General features: G+C 38.6%; 1 protein-coding gene across 3 annotated transcripts in view; it reads left to right on the top strand.

The window, feature by feature from the left end:
* ARHGAP15 (Rho GTPase activating protein 15) overlaps positions 1-20,695 on the top strand; it is a 322,532-nt gene that overhangs the window by 39,129 nt on the left and 262,708 nt on the right. For all 3 annotated transcript variants that reach the window (XM_015635331.3, XM_015635332.3, XM_015635330.3), the window contains 4 exons: positions 8,217-8,291; positions 11,483-11,544; positions 12,868-12,955; positions 19,030-19,119. In XM_015635331.3, the coding sequence (XP_015490817.1) occupies positions 8,217-8,291; positions 11,483-11,544; positions 12,868-12,955; positions 19,030-19,119 (315 nt within the window). The remainder of the gene's footprint in view (positions 1-8,216; positions 8,292-11,482; positions 11,545-12,867; positions 12,956-19,029; positions 19,120-20,695) is intronic.

Consider the following 20,695-nt stretch of genomic DNA (forward strand, 5'->3'; position numbering starts at 1 on the left):
GTGCTCTGGCCAGTGTGGCCATGGCTGTGCTGCTCTGATGCCTCAGACACTTTGTTCCCAGTAACCTGGGTGTCCCTCCACTGCCATGGGCAATGGAGAATATATTCTTACACAGGAATCCTTGCAATTTTTTTGTACCATTCCAGTCTGTATTTCCCCCCTGAGTACATTCCCCCCCTTCCCTTTCCATTCCTGGCACATATATGTCCACAGGTGTTATTAAGTGTAGGGTAGCATGTGGTGCCCATGCTTCAGTGCTATTGCAGAGGAAGGACTTCCTACAGGAAAAAAATGATCACTTTCAGTATTTTGCAGGCTGCCCATCTAAGCCCATCATTGCCTGGCATCTACACACTAAGGGCAAGGATCCAGCGAACTTGTGAGTGGGCACCATGCCATCTGAACAGATGGGCATGGAAGTAGGCAGCCAGTAGACCATGTATGTGCATCAACTGTGGGTGTTGAGGGCAAGATTCCCAGTGGAGAATGTCCAAACAGCTGTCTGGCCTGAGCCAACATGCCTACGACCAAGCAAAAGTGCCATCCCTAAATCCTGCTGAGTTGGATTAACCTTCAAAAATAAAAATTGCTGCTGCAGTAGCATAAGGTGAGTTTTTGGCTTGTTTAAATCTGAAAGAAGGAATTAGGTAGGCAGGATAAAGAGATGTGCTAGTGTGGGGTCCGCTAGAGATGACTGAGCATTTGTCTAGGAATATTAATATTATTTTCTACAAGGGTATTTATATGGCAAACAGCAACGGATGACTTGCAGGAGTGTGACATCAATGTTAATTATGCTTTTCTGTAAGACAGTCCTTTCAGGAGAGAGCTTTTGAGAGCATTTTGATTGTAGTGTATGTGCTGAATGTGATTTTGTAAAGGCAATTCTTGTAGATGTTTTTGCACATTTACTTAGGAAGTTTTAATGATATTTTTTTGTTTTCCTTTTACCCTGAGACTATAGTTCTGGGGTGCAATTTCAGGTCAGAGTTGCTGACACAGTTTGCTGTCACAGCTGAGTTCTCACATTTATTGTCTTTATTTTTCTAAGATCCAAAGGGGACATGAAAAGATAATCTATCACTACTCTATGTCTGTATTAACTATGAATTTTACCTTTTATAGCAATAACATCAAAGAGCAGTTTTGCAGACATAAATGTTGGAGGCAAAGAACAGTGAAGCTCTGATAGTTATTGCATTTTTATTCCTGCTGTTTTACTCCATATTTCCTCTACCATTGCTGCACTACTCATCTGTAATTTTACCAAATTATCTGCAGCAGTTTAGGTAAATATATTCAAATACCACAGTGAACCAAAAGTAGTGACTACATGATGAATAGAAAGATCAGAATGGGAAACTTATCAATACATTAGATTTCATAATATACCTTTTTATGTATGGCTGGATAAATGCTGTCACAGTGTGTACATTGCTGCATTTTGTTGCATATTACAACAAGAAAAGGCAAGTAGAAATATACCAAAAGTCCCACTTTTAATGTTATTTCCTGGAATCAATGAGGATTGTATTTAATGCAATTAAAGCATATTTAAGCTTAGAGACCACGTTCCAGTTTGATTTCCAGTTGGAAATCCTGTGGATTAGAGGCAGCACAGCTGTTGGTTCCTTTGTGAGAGTTGGATCCCCAGGTACACAAATCCGAGTGACCCACAGTCAAATTTAGAGCAGCCCTAGGATTTCTTGAACACATATGGGTGGTAAGAACCTTTTGTAGCTGTCTGTTCTTCTACATAGGCTTTTGGCACTTCTCCTACTCCTGAAAATGCTAAAAATGAAGCCAACTACATCAGCTGGGACTCCCTCAAAGCAAGGATCAATTGGACAAATTTCAAAGGCCATTTGAGTGACTAGAGAGGAAACAAAAGGGCTCCCACTCTAGGGAAAAATCTGCTCCTGGGAAACAGCAAACCATTAATGGAGAAAAGTAACAGTGAAGGCTAATTTTTGGACTTAAAATATTAGCCCAAACTGGATATCCCAAATTTAGATTACCCCTCCAATAATTTGGGGAAAGAAAGCAACATAGTTTCAAACAGGCTCTGCTTTTTAATCAGAGTCATGATAAATGATTCTCTGATCACAGAGAATGAGGTCATCTTAACACTGGGCTGAAATTTAAACTAGGATCTGAGTAATTATTTTGCTCTTCTTTCATGAATGAAGACAAATGGGGATACTCCCCCAGCAGAGGCACCGTGGTGCTCGTCTGCAGCAAGTCCTGAAGGCAGGGAGCAGCACGCCCACGTGGTTATATTGCCTTGATAAAAAATACCCACCTTCACAGGCTCGGATACAAAGGAGGGCCCTCACACTGTGGGAAAGGTCTATAGGATTCTGATTTATAAGGGAGCAAGAGGTCAAGGGAAGCAAAACCATTATCATTATTTTCAGAGGCTCTGGAGATGCGAGCTGAGTGTAGAGGGCAGTGTGCTCAAAGGGAGGCACGCAGGGCGAAGGCAACACAATCCTGCCTGCTGCTTTTTCTCTTCCCCCCACCGATCTCAGGCTGCAGATTCTGCTGAGAGTATGTCATATGTAACACAGGCCTGTGAGGACTGTGAAGTGGTTTTCTTATTAAATGATGCATGGAGAGATTATCTGGTCTGTAGCCAGCGCACAAAAGCTCCATCCATGCAAGTTCCTATCCCTGAGCAAAGCGTTCGGTCACCTGCGTGGTAATGAGTTTTCAGGAGCCTGGGGATGGAGGGTGAGGAGCAAATGTGGGCTGGTGGGGGCAGGAGTGGAACTGCACTTTTTGACTCTTTCTCCTGCAAGCCTTAGCAAAAAGGCAGAGATGTTATGAATGTCATGCCATACTGCCTTTTTCCTCATTACCTTTTTCCTGAAGAAACCTCGACAAGGAAGGGGAGAAGGAAAACATGAACCATGTGGTTCTAATGTAATGCTCAGGAGGGTGGTGGTAGGAGGGCTCCAGAGCAAGGCAGGAGTGCCAGTGACTGTGGGAAGGGACATGCACTACTGGGACATGCAGCTTTCCCCAGGGCTGAAAGAGGTCTTCTGCTGGGTGATGGCACAGCTTGAATGCACTGAGAGCATCGTATGTGTGGGGGAGGAATGGGAGAGCTCATGCTGTTTCTTGACACCCTTTATTCCTTGATAATGGACAAGAATTTCTTCTCTATTCATGTCTTAAATGAATAGAATTGAATCAAGTCATTCAGTAGTGTGTGGCTTGGAAGGTACCTTGTATGCCATCCAGTGCCACTCACTGACATGGACAGGGACACCTTTTACTATCTCAGGTTGCTCCAAGCCCTGTCCAGCCTGGTCGTGGACACTTCCAGAGACTGGGACAGCTTCTCTGGGCACCCTGCGCCAAGCCCCCACCACCCTCAGGTGAGGGAAGGATTTCCTTCTGGCCTATAATCTAACCCTACCCTCTGTCACTTTGAAGGCTCTCCCAATTTTCATGTCATGAGATGCCCCTGAAGATGACAAAGGGGCACCTCTGAGTGGAGAGGCCTGTGGGATTTTCTCAGTGCCTTTCACAGCTGACATGAAATCACACCATAGCTCAGCTGTTTCCAAATAATTTCTGTAGATAACGATGGACTTGCCGTACTGCCCAAGACAGGGTCTTGAAAACAAATCACTTTGAGCATGGCAGTGAGTGAAATGTTACAGGATTGTCCCTGCCATTGCCATTGCATGGGTGTCTTTCAAGGGATGTGGCCATTAAGAAATGCTACAATACAATTTTGTTTAGTTTCTTTATCTAAGCAGATATGAGCTTGATTATGAGCTGTCACTGCAGTTTGGGAGTGACTGGGAGCCAAATGACCACAGACATCACTAAATCAGGTGTCACCCCTCCTTCTCTGTGGAGGGCATGCTTTCCACAAGAGTTTATGTGACTAGTTTGTACTTTTATTACAAAACTTTCAAGCTGCCACCAGTAAGTTCGATCCTCTAAAGAATGGAGTGTTCTGGCCCCCATCCAGAAAAACACTTAAGGCCACTGTAGAGTGCTTTGCTGGATTGGGTCCAGAGTGGAGCATCAGGCAGTGGTAGGGGCTCCACAGTAGGGGATTTCCCTCTTTCTTTGGTTATTTATAAAGGAATCTCCACATAGATGATTGCAGTGTCGGCAGGATAAAGAAAAACAATAATCAGAGCCCTAAAAAGAAAGGTCAAACCATGAACAGCATGAAAGGGTTTTGGTACAAATCTATCAAACCCTCCATGAGAACCTTCTCCTTGGCAGAGCAATGCTGTGAATGATGGAGAAAACAGCAGGTAGATGCCAGTTTGGGGTTTCCCATCCAAAGGAGAGCTCTGTAGGACCAGGTGCTGCTTGTTTGAGAAAACCATGGTTTTCTCAGGCTACTTGTAGGTGGTGTTTGTGGATAAATAATCTGTGGTGAATAACTTACTTGACAATCTTGAAAGCCACCTAGAAAGGTCATACAATTATCTTAATTACTTAGGGATACAAGTGAATTCGGAATGACATTTCAGGCAATAATTAATTGTCTGTACTTTGCACTGGAGCAGCATTTTGAGTAATGCTGGTTGGTTTTGTTAGGTTTGGTTGAAATCAAAAAGAAGTCTGCTGCTTCTCGTTGACGAGATGAATTAGGTTAGAAATATGCCTGTAATGAGAAATAAAAAACAAATGTATCCTCCAAGTTTCTTTTTAAATCAATACCACACCGTGTGAAAAGACTAGTGCTGACTTAGCTGTGATGAATCCCTGGAAAAAGAGGGAGAATTTAAAGAACAAATGGGAAACACAGAGAGAAATTAAATGAAACATCAGGTTCCTGTGTTTTACCTCCCTGTTAAAACAGCAGTTGTCAGATGGTTGTCCCTTCACACCGGGGTACCAGGCACATGGAATGGAGGTTTTGCCTTTGTGGGAAGGATGATGACGGATTAGTGCTTAGATGCTGAAATAACTCTGGTAGGAGATGGATCCCCTTTAGCTAAGGGAAGGGGGGGCTGCTCAGGCTGAATTTAACAAAACCAGACTTGCCCACAGACTTGCAAGCGCTCGCAGAGTGGATTTTTAGTGCTGCAGGTGACATTGTTGCTGACTGAAGAATGTTCATCAAATCAGAAAACTGCTGATAAGCTGCCTTTCCCAAAAAGGGATCTCACGAACTTCTCCTGTAAATCTCTGCCTTTCATCGTACCCTGGGAGGTGAGGTAGAGGACTTGTGACAGATATTATTTAGGTTTTTCTTGAGCTCATTAGGGTAATCAAATGGAGCTATGGAGGAAAAAAACCCCAAAACTCGACCCTTTATGGTCTATCTATTAAAATCTGAATGAAGGATGAAAATAAAAGAGCCTACACCTCCCTTTGAATATTTTGGTACTTCATTGAAAATTGGGAGTATATTGAAACATGGTTATCTTGACTGCTGTCACCCAGGTTCTGCTGAGAACATTTTAACTATCAAATGGATTTATCTTAAGGGGAGTGATGTAACTGACTCATTCAATGGTATTTGCAAAATATATTTAAGACCAAATTTCTATCAGCCCTGCCAGAATTTTATCAAATCAGTTTAAAAGAATATATTTCCTCTGATGCTTCTGTTTTGTTTTTGTTTTGTTGTTTTTTTTCAAAGTTGTTTTAAATAATTTCCTTTAAAGTTCTATTTGTAAACCAAAAGGCTGGTAGAAATCAATAAGAACTTTATTGATGTTTCCATTAATTCCATTTGTGAGCCAAATATTTGGGGTGTTTTTCCAGAAGAGCTGGATCTTGGCTTCCCCAATTGTGGATTTTTATTTCTGCAAATAGGTTCAGACTTTGGAACTTCAGGATTTTCTTTGCATGAGATTAGCACATTGGTGGGCTACCAAAAAGAAACACCTTTTTAGCAAAAGTATCAATTAAATAATTATGTAAGAGGTTTATTCTTTCCCTTGCCCGCATGCAATTTTCCCTAACATTTCTTCTTTGTATACACAAAGAGGTTTCTTAAAGGACATAGTATCATCCACACTTGGAATTTTATTTTCCTCAGTCATTCCACATTTCCTGGAGATCTTGAATAGCATCTTTTAATTCCACTACCCCAATAATTTGCTAGTCCTACAGAAATAGGACTTTTTACTCATTTCTTCATTCTATTGTGGATGGGTTTAGGGCTCTGGATAAATTCTTTTTTAGCAAGTATAAAAGCATGAACATTTCTTTTGCTAATGCTGTGATGGCTGAACCAAAGGGCGGCCGAGAGCTCTGCTCGGTGCTCCACACTTCACAAAGCTGCACACAGGGCCCCCAGCAGCCACGTGGGGCTCCTGGAGAGAGCAGCTGAATGTTAAAGCAGGCACTGTGCAGTGGTGGTGTGCCTTGTTATTTAATTTGGATGAGTGAAGAATATATTTGAGGGGTTATTGCGCTCTGCTGTATGTTAAGGAATAATTAGGATGTGGGGGATCTGGGTAAGAAAGAGTTCCTGTGATCTAGACCTGAATAGTTTAGCTATATGTCTCAGGCACTATAGAACCTTCAGAGTTGTCTAACAGTAAAGATAAAGAAAAAGATAAATTGAATTAATTTATTTTGAATTTATATACATGTCTCTGCCTGCATTAATATTAAGCTCCATCCAAAATCTAAATAGAAGGACTGTAATCTTAGAAGTTCTCTCAATAGCATCAGCAAATCATTCTTGTTTACCCTACATGCTAATAAAACAGGAACATGACACTCCTGAAAACAAGATTGCAAAATACAGAAAATGTGGTCTGACATTTTTTTTCTCCCCAAAGGAGGGACTGCCACTAACTAAAGTATTTCTTATGAAAGCTCGATTGCTTAAGATGCAGAATATTAAGAGAGAAAAACACTTTAGGACACAGCCATGTCACCAGCTGTTACTCACCCTTAATGAAATTGTTAAGTGATATTCTTCATAAATAGGTCACAGAAACTTTTGAATTGTGAAGAATGTTTTATCTCTTTCTTTGAAATGTTTGTATTAAATTTAGAACTGGTAATTCATTAAGCTCATTAGCTCTGACTAGGAGAGTGGAGCAATATCTAGGATATAGATTTCAAGGCTTAAAAACCTTAGTGCTTACAAATAAACATGAAAGCAATGTGTGGAGAAAATATATGGGATCATAATATGTTTAACTGTGTTTTGAGCGTGGCCCTCTGGATTAATTAAGAACATTTTCTATATTCAGACACTTGAATATAAACAGAATACATTATGACTTTTGGTTAACTCTCTTTTAATAGAGGAAAAGAGAATGCATTATGATGAATACAGTGGAACCTAGTTGAGACTATATTTTGTTGTTTGCTTTGTGGCTTCAGCTAAAAGTGGAAATAACCACTGAATTTTACAGGACCTCAGCTCATAATTATTTTTTTTTAATTGATATTGAATTTAAAGAGTAAAAGTTTTATTTATATATAAACACACAAACACACACTTGCACACACTTTTGAGTGATCTGTTCCTTGATGTAGATTTTGGAGAAAGTAAAATGTTATTGAGCTCTGCCAAATGCTTGATTTGTGAAGTAACTTTTATTTCATTTTAATAGTTTCTGGTATAAAGCAATAATTTTTCAGAATTAAGTCACAGTTGATTCCATTATCTTCCTCAAAGAAAAGGGAGAATTGGAGGAAATCAGGGACTCAGTATTTGGGAGCAATTGTGGAGTCAGAGTCCAGTATTGCTGTAACCTTTCAGCCATGGAGATTTCAGAAACAGCCTTTAAAGCAGTTTAAACTCGCTGGGTTTTGGTGTGCTTGTGCTCAATTGTTTTCTTGTTTCTTCATTCACTTGCTTTTTGTGGCCTTGAGGTAATAATCAGCATCTTTCTTATTTCTTTAAAATAGGTTTAAGAGTACCTAACCAGTTAAAACCATTTTTGAGATTCCTAATGGGAAAAAAAACCCAACATAATTTAAGTTATTATTATCAGGTGATTATTTTTTTTAGGTAAATTTGCCGATGTGACATCACAAAGAAATACATTTATACCAGTTTTATATCAGAGTAAATCAGCTATCAGTACAAAATCAGTAAAATCAGTACATTTTAAATACCCAGGGCTCAGAGGAACACCAGGAAGAAACCCCAAACCTCCACCCAGTGCATGCTGTGTGTGCCCTGTAATCAAATCTGTTGGCCCATCTTTACCTGCATGTATTTGAATCCTCTCTGAATGTAAAAATTTCTTCTTCTTTTTCAGATAAATCGTCACAGAAGAAATCTTTCCCAGCACAACCTGACGTTTGCAGACATCATCAGTAGCCAGGACCCCACGGTAAGGAATTGCTCTGTAGAACTGATAAATCACTCTGGTCATTTTAAAGGTTTATAATGTAAATGTTGCTCTTGCCTCACTAAAGAATGAATACGTGAGGATTTGGATGCCTCAAGACGTTAAGGGATGTGAGGGACTTGGATTAATCAACAAAAAGGATAATTTTGGAAGGTACAGAGTCATTTATATGGCTTGACTTTGCTGTTAATTCTGTTGTACTTGACTGAGGTTTCATCTGTGTTAATATTTAGTATAAAGGAATGTGATGAAGGCTTTGTCCCCTCTTTGCCCATAATGAGGTGTCTTTAATATTAACATTAATTTGTATAAGAAATATTATAGTGAAATTAAAAACAATAATTTCTTGGCATTAGAAGAATCTAGGGGGAATGAGAAACAGATGGTTTTCTGCTAAAATAAAACAAATATGCAAATACAGATTCATAAAGGAAGGTTGGTATCTGCAATACTGTTACTTACATAAACTTTTCAGGATTAGGTACATTCAGAGGGTTTGAATTCTACTCAAAATTATAAAACCTGTATGTGACACAGTGATAATTATGTTTCCTTATAGTTTCTAACAATATTGGCTCATGACAATGAGTCTTTTTTTTTTTTAAATTCTTATTTAGAAACTCAAATATTTACACTGCGTACTCTCATTTTTACTATTCTTCTAAAAACAACTTCAACAAATCAACACAAACTCCACAAAATAATTCCATTTTCCTATTTCTATGTTAATTCTTCAGGGCATTTTAGGTCATTTTCTCAACCTTACACATGCTGAGGAGGTACACGGAGGGCAGCAGCTTAACAACAGATGATGATATTTATTGAGACAGAAACAGAATTATCATTTGGATATATCTGGAATTCTTTTCAATCCAATATCATCCATTTACAGAAGTATCGCAAGCTGAACCTGAGATGTCCTAGAAGTCTTCTCTTGGAAAAAAAGTAGCATAGAAAAGGGGATATTAACAGATGTTAAATGAGGGGAATGCAGCACCCCAAACAGAAATTATAAAAATATTTGTGTCATCCCAGATATATTTTTATTTGACTTTGTGGTAGTTTTTTTAGCTTTTTCATAATTCCATGCATGCCCTTGCTAAACCACTGCATCCCTTTATATTAATTACAGAGAAAACTGTGCACATTGTCAATTAAAGGAGGCCATGCTAATTTTATTTAAGGACAGCACCTGTACTAATTCAATTAAAGCAATATATGTGAAAGGAGTTTTCTTAGCACTGAGGGCTCATATTAACTGCAGCTCTTGTAGTTTTTTACAGTTCAGTTTTGAGCCATTTAATTTACAGCAAATGGTGGATTTGAGCTATGTCATTTAAGTCAGGATATTTTATATACCCAATATTTGTTAGTGGATTTGATATCCTAGCTGAATATAATTATAAGGAAAATATGACTGAGCAGCAACATTTTCATCTGGAAGCGCATCCAGTTCTTAACTCCCCAAGACTGACAACAAAGGTGATTCACATCTGATGTTGAAAAATCATATTTTCCTTTAGTTCTGGATTGGTTAAGATAGCAGTTTGGGAAGGTGGTTGGCAAACTTTGAAAACACGAGATTTTGGGTCTGATTCAGAGCAGCAATCAACAGCTTGAATGGCTAGCCAATGCTCCTCCCAGTTTCTGTTTCCAGATGGAAATATTAAAAATAATAATTTCTCTCATATGTTGCTTGGCATCTATGGCCCTGACCAACCACCAGGAGTTTTATGCTACAAAAACAAAGGGTTAGAAGGGGAGGAAAAATATCAAAAATGTAAAGTAAGGTGGGTAAAAAAATAAAAAAAGTAGGTGAAGATGGGGATTAAATCTTATTTTAGCTCTGCTAGTTCATCCATCCATCACTAGATAAATAGTGACATAACTCTGCACAATAATCCCCGCACACTTTCTCTCTGGGTTTTCTGTGGTAATGATATGCATGACAGGAATTTACATGAGATAAGTACAAATTACAGATGAAGCACACTCTGATCCTCATGCACCCGCTTGAGAATGTCACCTAAATCTCTGTCCATGGGCCTACAGGCCTTTCCATGGGTACAAACAGATATCTACACAGTATAAATGTCATTACTTGTTGTGTATCAACCACAGACAAAATCTGAGGAAATCGTGAAACATACCACACTGTTAAAATGCTATTTTGTACAATCAAAATAACAGACATGTTTGGTGTAAAAATTCTTATATTGCCTGTTAAAGCAAGTTTTATTGCTATTTAATGGCTTTGAAGACAGCAGAATTCTATTGAAACTGTTATGAAATTGCCTTGTGATGCAATTTACTACAAAGACCATGTAGAGTTTCTAATATCTGAGTCGGGCACTGGCTCAGTAGTGTTTGAAAGCAAAACCAGACTCACTCTTAATCACAATTTTGTTTCTTTTTCCCATTACTGACACGGTTGAGACATCCTTTGTTAATGAGACCTGATGAGATGGAAGGTCATTGGGTTTGGTGGAAAAACAGTCATCTTGCTTTCTTTGGTTTTTAGCTTTTTAATATAAATATACACAGACAAAAATAACCCTACCCCAGCTGTATCCCAGCTGTACAATGGGATATTCCAGCTGATCAGAGAGCCAAGGGTCTGCAAGGGGGTCTGGCTTCAGAAAAGTGTTCAGAGAGGTGGAGGAGCTCAAACAGAAATGAGAAAAAAAACCAAACAAACAGGCCTAGATCTTGCTTCTAATAGACCAGAACTCCAGCACAGTGTTGGGACCCTACAATCAAGTGTCACAGCCCCATACAGAGTCCTCAGTGTGGTGTGTCCCTCACAGCTAGCAATGAAACTCAAAATACAAAATGATATTTTAACCTAATTTACCTGCAATGTATTTAAAATTCTCTTTTGCTCACTTTTACATAAATTTCTTCTAAATAAATATAATAAAAATGAAGCAAAATAAAACTTTATTAGGTTTTTATGGTGGTTAATTTGGTGTAGTAGTTGACTTTAAGTGTTTGAAAATATTCAAAAGAATGGAATATATCAGAAAAAAAAAAATAGGAGATGAAACTGAGAATTTGTGGTAGGATGCCCCACTCTAGAGAAGCTGTATGCAGACTTCTATGCATGTATTAAGTGGTTTTATTCAGCTGAATAAATAATATGGTTATGATCTTCTGTTTTTTCTTTCTTGCAGGTAGTGGAGAAGGAAGGATATCTTCTAAAAGCAAAAATAGCAGATGGTGGGAAGAAATTAAGGTACAACATGGGAGTGTGACAGAGTCTAAAAGGGATCCAAGATTGTGGGAGAGGAACTTTGGACAAGGGCTTGGAATGACAGGAAAAGGGAGAGTGGCTTCAAACTGACAGAGAGCAGGGTCAGATTTGGTATTAGAAAGAAATTCTTCCCTTTGAGGCAAGTGAGCCCTGGCACAGCTTGTCCAGAGGAGCTGTGGCTAACCCAATCAACCCATAACTGGTGTCATTTGGTATAAATTTGGTACTGGATTTAAGATGTATTCCAAGATGTATCACCACTGAATCCATAATTTTATCCAGCCTATCCAGATCACAGGAAAACTTGTTTAAATTTGTGCATAGCACACTTGACCACTGTCACCTTTGTGCACTTACAAGACCTCTTTAAAATGGAAATAAAAAATAGAGAAAAATAATGAAGGTCTGAAGTGGTGCTTGCCAATAGACAGCTTGTATTTGCCACATGAAGCAGATCGATAGTGGGTTTATGAGTATTTCTGTAAATATCAGATGTTTTGACCCCTAAATTCAGAAGTCAGACTAGAGCTGGTGATCTAAAACCAGCTTTTGATCATAACAGACTTATGATTATGTAGTGGTTTGAAACCTGTTATAGGTAACATATGTAATAGCATTTTCCTCTGAGTTTTATGTTTTTTCTGTATCAGGGGACATTTTTTCACATGTCCATGTGTATTTTTACTTCTCCCTGGCCCCAGCAGTTTGTCAGTTCTCTAGGGCTGTACCGTGAACTCCTGATGTTTAATGGTTACTCAAACCTTCCTCAGATATTGTTCTTTTCTTCCTTGCACTCCTGTAAACTTTTAATTTAGGGAAAGGAAAAAATATTTGGGACCTTTCAAAACAGGGTTTTACTGAGCTTTGTATAGTCAGATTAACATTTTTCCTTCTCAGTTTTATTTTAAGTATTAAGTACCAGAAGGGCACCAGTTATTTCGGAGTCCTCTACATGTGAACTCTGACTATGTGTGAATAATCTCATCATTTCCATTTGACACCATGGCAAAAAAGAAACACAAATGGGCTTCAAAGTATGAATAAGGAGAAAGAAGCCCTTCAAGCTTTGATAGGTTACATTTTGGGTATAATTAGGATGGTGGTACTCCATCAACATTGATGGAAATTTGTTGAAATGTTGACTTTAGATCATTTTTGTTTCTGACATACATACATATTGATATATATTATGTTTAAATAATTAAAAGCCAAGTCTACAAATGAAATATCTTTTACCTCCTGCTTAAATGTCTCACAATTTTTTTCTTTTTTTAATTTTTTTTTTTTTTAAATTTTCTTTCTAAGGAAAAATTGGTCCACTTCCTGGATTGTTCTTACTGCTCGGAAAATGGAATTCTACAAAGAATCCAAGCAGCCAGCGCTGGCCAACCTGGTAGGCAATCAACCATCCAATATCCTCAATCTCCTGGCAGCTATTATTTCAATATAAAAATTTTGGTGTTTACAAAAGACAAAATTTAGACGGAGCTGGCAACTTCAAAGGTTTGAGAGCAGATGAAGGAAAAATGCCTTGATAAGCTCTTAATCAGATGTAGTGCATGTGAGGAAATAGGACACAGCACGTCCTTTATTAAGAGGTGCATTTTGAGAGTAATTGCTAAGTGAGACAAATGGTGAGTGACTGCCCAGTAATGTGAAGGTAACACTTTAAATTAAGGTGCCACTTATAAATGCTTTATTCTTATTTATGAAAATGATCACTAAATGCAGCTACTTCCCCAAATGACGTATTATAAAGTGTGTTATAAAATGCATTAGTAATAAATGCTGAACAGATGATGCGATGAGAATCTGTTGCAAAGGATATTGTGAGGCGTAAATTGTATTAAACCATGCATGTGCATCTTTAATACATGAATTTAAGTTGTTATCTACCATCCTATAAAGTGGCTTATACATTAATAAATAATAATAAATTATTTATAAATGGCACCTTAATATAGGGTGTTACCAAAGCAGAAAACATTCTAAGTTAGCAAAGTGATTTTTTATCACAGTATAAATGTGACACCCACCATATCCCTCTAACCTTCCTGAATATTTCTATGACTCCATCTAATGCAGCTAATGCAATTTCTGTAGCCTGTAGTTACTACAAAGTGAAATTTGCAGTACCTTTTTATTGTGCCCCAAGGAAAGGCCACCCATCTTCGTCTGGGGAGATGTGACAGCTCTGTCGCGCGAGCGGTGGCGGCGCGTGTCCCCTGGGTGCTGGGCACCGCCCAACCTCGGTGTGGGCAGCAAAAGGGAGATTTGGTGGCTCTGTGACACTGTGGGCAGTGAAGGGAGGGTTTGACAGAGCCCTGTTGTGAAAGGCTCTCAAGGCCTGATCGAACCTGCCAAATCTCATTGGTTTGATGGGTGGCCGCAAAGGTGCTCTCTTTGGCAGGAGTCACAAACAATAAGTTATTTTTGCTGTGGCAGGTGATGCAAACCATTCTTCTATAAATCCTGGATCTATCAATGCCACCTGTCATAAAATCAGCCTTGAAGAGCACCTTTTCATGTCTTATATTTTTCGAAAAAAGGTGAGTTTTGTAGGAAAAAAACCCCAGAACTAAGAGATGAAATAATAAAAATTAATAAAGGGTTAAATCTTGCACTTTCTGCTTGTGTTTGTGCTAGCCCTTCTGGAAAACACAACTTCTCTGTAGCCATGAAAACAGAAAAGTTTGAATTATTTTTTTTCAGAATGACCTGTTTTCCTTAAATTTGACTTTCATGTTATTTGGAAAAAGGAAAATGTCTAAGGTGAACTCATTAGAACTATCCTTATAATTTACTAAGTGTCTTACACCTCTACCTGCTACCTCTTCCCTCTCTTGGCAAGCCCTCACCCAGATTCCAGGAGATATATGAACCAGTGGAAATTTAACACACAGGAGGCTTGATTTTACTCTGAGACTCCTCCACATGGATAAAATCCCCATAGGTTCTTTAGGGATTTGGATACTAAATTAGACCTGCCTGGAGAATGGGGTTTTGGCCCAGATATCAAATGGTTTAACTAAAAAAGTGATGTTTATGTTATGTTATGGTGCGTTATGAAACGGGACCTTCTGAGAGGTCAGTCCCTTTCCCTGAAGCCTCAGTCACCACCAGTGTTCATTTTATCAGGGAGATAAAATCTCCTGCCTCCTGTGTTAGGAAGAACACAGACATATTGAGCCTGTATTTTTCCTATTCTGGGGAATAAAATAAAAAAGTGGGGTTTTTTTTGTTTTATTCCATGCTTATTTGTACTCTGAGGCTGTGACTCAATGTTCACTAGGTGAGAAAAATCTGTTAAAGTTACATTTTTCTGTCTGTTGCATGAAACTTAAATGTAACAGTAAATAAACAAATTGGGTAAAGCTTGAAAACAACAAGAGCTGTCAGTGTTCAAAATCTTATAACCCAATTTCCTAAACCCAAATTTTGCACATCAAAAAAAACTAAACTGCCATGCTTATTTAATCTGGTAAAGTAAATGCAGTGCTTATTTCCTTTGCAAACAACCAGATATAATTTTGAGACTGGAAAGGGACTAGTACAAAAAAAAAAAAAAGATTCATTAGGAGCTATTTATTTACTAATTTTATTTTATTTTTCTAGTTTTAGTTTACTTTGGAAAAGGGGGAAACTCAACCATTAATTAAATAATGTAAGAGAAGTGATGTTCATTCACAATAATATGAATTATAACAAAGCATTTTTATTGTTAGCAGGAAAATGATATGACTTAACAAAAAGATTAAACTTCCTTTGTATTCTAAAGATATTAATTCATTAATTATTAAATACTGTACTTGGAGCAAAAATTTAGACTAAGACAGCATCATTAAAAGAGGAATGATATTCCACAAAACAAAGGCAACAGGAGAGAGGGAAATGGGAGCACCTCTAATCATACCTCTTTTCATGGGAATGGGACTAAACAGCATTTAGAGGTGATCTAAAATTCTATCCTGCATAAATCTTTAGTAATGTTTTAATCAAAGAACTAACAATATCTAAAAGGAGGTTTTGCTGTTCCTGTGTGTGACTGTAGGTGCAGGACCCACTGTGGCAACTTTGCTGTTGCTTTTCATGGAGAGGACTGGGATCCATTGTTTTGCTTTCTGGTGAAGCTGGTGACAAAATCTGGACTTATTGGATAGAGCACAGCAGTTAAAGCACACAGAGGAGAGATTCAGAAAATGAGATTGTTTACAAATACTACTGAAAATGCAAGTTTGCATCCCATGTAGCTAAATCATTAACTTTTGCTGCTGCCTTGATCATTTGCGGTCCTGGCTTTAATATACTATTTCTCTGGTGTTTGTTTTGGGTTTTTTGTTTGGTTTTTGGTTTTTGTATTTTGGTTTTTTTAACCATTCTTATGGATTTAACTAGCTCTTCATTTTAAAATAAGGACATTGTGATCTAAATGAATCACAGCTCCATTCCTCCTTACCAGCATTAAATTCTATCATCAGTTGGTCTTTCTGACCAAGAAAATGTAGTCACTTTATTCCCTCAGATAGTTTATTCAACAGAGGTTATTTTAACCTCAGGTTATTAGCCCATCTGCAAAGTAATTTAGCGAGTGAAAATGCTGCTGAAATCCATATTCATGTTTAGGAAGATTTCATCCTAGCAGACACTTGTATCAATTTACAGCATAACCCCCTGCAACAACATTGATATAACATAATTGCTCTGACTGCAGAACACAAAGCAAGGACATGGAGAGCTCAGGCTTCCCAGTCACCTTAACTTGCTCCCTCCCAGGGTCTCTGGGTGTTGCATAAGCAGCTCTGTAGCAGGGAAATGCTTGGGCCAAAATGAATTTCCCATGGGTTTCCTGGGGTTCTGGTGGGTTTCAGTGGGTGCTCCCCAGGTGTGCAGCACAAGAGTGATGGGCAGTTACAGGCTCAATGTGTCTGAATGATTTCACATGAAATGTTCATCAGAAGCTTCAGACTTTATGCCATATCCAGGAGTTCATAGACACATTGAGGTCAGAACTGATAAATTCTCCAAAGGATAAGTTTTCATAGACTCATGCAATGGTTTTGGTTGGAAGGGACCTTAAAGATCATTTTGTTCCACTCCCCTGCTATGGGGATGGAGACCAGGTTACTCAATTCATATTTATTTCCCCCAGAGAAAGAGACTGATTCAAATAATTATTGCACATAGCAGAAGCCTGCTCATCTTTCCCACACCACAAGCCTGCATCCCATCCTTTCTGGAGAGGGAGATGCACATGCTTGTACTTTTCTTCTGCTTATTACAAAATCAGAGCTGTAAACAAACTCCAGAGTACTGCAACAGCAGCAAAATCACAGTGTGTGTTCACTGGGTGCACAAACGGTCCAGGTTATGCTGTTGCACATATTTTTGGACAACAATAGAGATACTACTGAGTTCACTATTCCATCTTTCTGCAGCATCTCTGGGCTTTTCATTGCTTTTTCTCCCTTCAGTGTTCCATGACAGTTTTCCTCAGGAAAATATTCTGTAGCCAGTAATGTTCACTATCAAAAAACTGCTTCTTTGTCTACATGTTAATCTCTTCTTTTAATCTCATCATGTGTTTCCAAAATTTCTCAACTCTTTCTGCTTCTGGCAGAATGCTGCCCCTCTTTGTTAAAGTATTTTCAGACCCAAACTATCCATGTGGGCAATTTTTTTTTATTTCCAAAGGAAGTAAGATTACCCACTTTGAGGAGCCCGTGTTGTGTGTTCCTGATGGGTTGCAGAGCTGCCTGTGTGGTGCAGATCTGGACATTTCATGGAGTCCTGGAGAGGATCTAAACCTCATAGCCCTATTTATAAAAGTATTGGAATATTGAAAACTCATTCATTTCCTCCACAATTTGAATATTTATTTGCTATGGTTAATATATCGGTGCTTGGGTTTATTTCCAACTTTGTAATTTTTGCCACTCAAATATTAGCTGACTAAATTTCACAACATTTTTGCAAAACCAAGTCTCAGTGTTGCAGTTTTGATCTGTTCATAAAAAATTGGAAAGACTAAGCTCTTGTCCGAGGCCAGGCAGGAAATTTGAGGCAGAGGTGGGGAAAAAGAAATCCAAGCTCTTTTCTTCCAGTGGTTTAACCACAAGAACATCCTTCTGTTTTGAAGAGTATATTTCTTCTCTTAAAAAAATTAATAATAATAATAGTAAAAAAAAAAGGAACAAAGGCACACAGGACTGTCAGTTTTAGTGGAGCTTAACCATTGTGGTTTTATGGTTTGGCAATTGGAGGACATAATTACAATCCCAGTACTGAAAACTTCCAGAGACTACGCCTGCAAATCACTTGACCAGGATCTCTTTGCTCCTTTTAACCTAAATAGGTTCTTTCCTCCCATCTCAAAGGCATCTCAGAGAACACACATACTTTAGCTTTTAATAACAACATCGGAGAAATTCAGTGAGCAGTTTTTGGAAATCTGTGGCTGGTGCTGGACTGGCCACTCTTAACTCTATAAAGTCTGTTTTCTGTATCACTAATGACATTTTTAGGGTAACTGTGGCTTAAGTGCATCAGAGAAAATAGTTGCATCAAGCTGATTAATTAAATTATGTGGCTATCACTCCATCCCCTACCCAAAAGGGAGTTAGTGGTGCTTTTTATTGCTAAGAGTAGTATTTTTTCTGTTGAGTAGGATGTGCAGCAACCCAATCTACAAAGCCTACATGAGCTTTGCCAGAACTGCTGCACAGGCAGAGTCCCTGGAGAAGGAGCTTCGATGGCAAATGAGGATTATTGTGCTTTACACCAACTCCCAGCAACGTAAATGATACAGGCAAACAAATCTGCTCTTTGAATTACTTGCATCCATATGGAGGAGCAGGGGAGGCAGAGCTGTGTCACTCCAGGATGCGTGGACTGACACTGAGAAGTATCAGCCCTTGTGCTGAGCTCTTTCTGGGTGTCACACATGCCCTCGAAGCCTTTTCTTCCTTTTTTAGGAACAAGAAATGATAATTTGTTTGGAGAAAGGAGATAGCTTGTCTTAGAGATAAGATGTACGTTCTTGTCTAATTTCTGTCCTTTCCAGTTGCATCAGTTTAAATTTGCATTTGGAAAACCCACAAAATTTTTCCTTTAAACTCAATGACTCTTCAAGAGGGTTTGGCAAAGTAAGCATTGAAAATAGCTGGTCCATGTGTCTGCATTTGGGTTTTGATCTACTATATGTTACACTAGACTGTTTTTTAAACCATTTAATTGCTTTTAAAATGATGTTCTAATGTAAGAACTTTATTTCTGCACTAAGACACCCCAAGTGTGGTTATTTAACAATACCAGGGTATATAATGAGCTCTTTTCAGCAGTATCAGCAGCTGTGTTACAACATCCTGTCACTTTAACTTGATCTATTCTTGTTTTATCTGATAACTCTCCCCATTTGTGAAAAGTCAGGCCATATTCATGTTGATTTTTTTATTTTTTTTTCTTTTCCAGAAACCGGGATACAAACCTGAGTGTGTGGATTTGTGTGGTGCTCGCATTGAGTGGACCTCAGAGAAATCCAGCAGAAAGAATGTCTTTCAGGTAAGAGACAAAGAATTCCACTGCTCATTTGAGTCTGAACTCTGTGAAGAGGTAGGTTTTATTTCCCTGATTTTAATAACTAGAGCCTGATTTAATACAGCATTTTCCTTACCAGTAAAGGAGTGTAACACTTTATCCAGCATCGGTTTACTATTTTTCTAAGAGAAGGATTTCTGATGACTGAGTCTCCTAAACACTTGAGAACCTGTTGATTTATTGATTAATGCTCTATATTCAATTTGTTTTTAAAACTTAGTAGGTAATTGCTTTGGGTTCAGGCCTAGAATCTTGACCTAGAGGACTTCCATAAACACAACTTCTTCAAACTGCTTATACAAGCACGGCTCCAACGCAGTGCGGTTACTCTGTTTATTTTTATTGCTGCTCAGGGTCCTCAGACGGTGATGACCCAGGTTCACTTCTGCAAGGGGAGGGGAGGATTTTAAAAGCTTGCCTCTGTCAGGGCCAGCAGAGAAAGACATGTATTTCTCACAGGACTATTCTTCATTGATGGAAAATAATATTATTTAATTCCTTCATCCAAATCCCATTGAATTGAAAGGGAGGATCAAGGCCCAAGAAGATGAAAGGAGGGGAAAAGCATTACTGCAAGGTTAACATTCCAGGATCTAGGGGCTAAAATAGTTTATTGCAACATCTTCAGGTTTTGGACATAATCCAGCTCCCATGAATATCAGCAGAAAGGATTTGTTGTTTTTTTTCTGTTTCACTAAATGTTGCATCAAGCCACATCAAAATATTATTCTCTATGAGCCGAGTTGTTTCCCAGAGTTCTAACATTTAAAATGTTTAACAACACAAGCAATAAAGGGGGGAGAGACGCAGGAGGGAACATGTCAGGGTCAAGATCCTGTTAGTTACCAGAGAGTCCTTTGGCATCATGACCAATGAGACATGCTGGAGGAACCAACTGTGTCTGGGTCTGGGGTGGAAGAAAAAAAAAATACCACTACACATAAAAAAACCCCCTAAGGGCCTGTACGTGGCTTCTTAAAAAGAAATCTCTTTGGGTCAACTGGGTGTTACAGAGGCTTTTTCAAGGTTTATTTTTCTAGACATCTTTCTAAAGCACATGGAATATTTAGAAATATTCCTCTTTTCCGAGACAGAGAGACTTATGCTTCTATACCCCCCACATCTTTCAGGTTGTCTTGAGACAACACTTGGGGCTTTGTCATTTCCTAGGTATTTTTAGAATAAATATTTTGGTTTTGCTGTCAATCTTCAGCTTTTTCACTTGGAATGTGATTAAGTATAACCTTAGCCTTCACTCCTGCAACCCCCTGAGCACACTGACGGGTCTTCTGAGCTTCTAGGGTTTATTTCTCATTTTGCAGTAAGCAAAATTCCTGTTTGGAAATGCGTTTTGGAGCGGTGATTCATTGCAGCTAATACATTTCCAAAGTAAAGACAAACGAAGCTCTGTTATTGATTTACCAAACTGGTGGTACGAAGGCTCTGCAGTGCCTTTTCTTCTCACTTCTGTTCGTGTGAGGTGTAACTCCACTGAATCAGAATAATGTGAGAAAGGAAACTCATGCACTACTGTTTGAAC

The sequence above is a fragment of the Parus major genome, chromosome 7, assembly GCF_001522545.3.
Source record: "Parus major isolate Abel chromosome 7, Parus_major1.1, whole genome shotgun sequence".
Taxonomy (NCBI): domain Eukaryota; kingdom Metazoa; phylum Chordata; class Aves; order Passeriformes; family Paridae; genus Parus; species Parus major.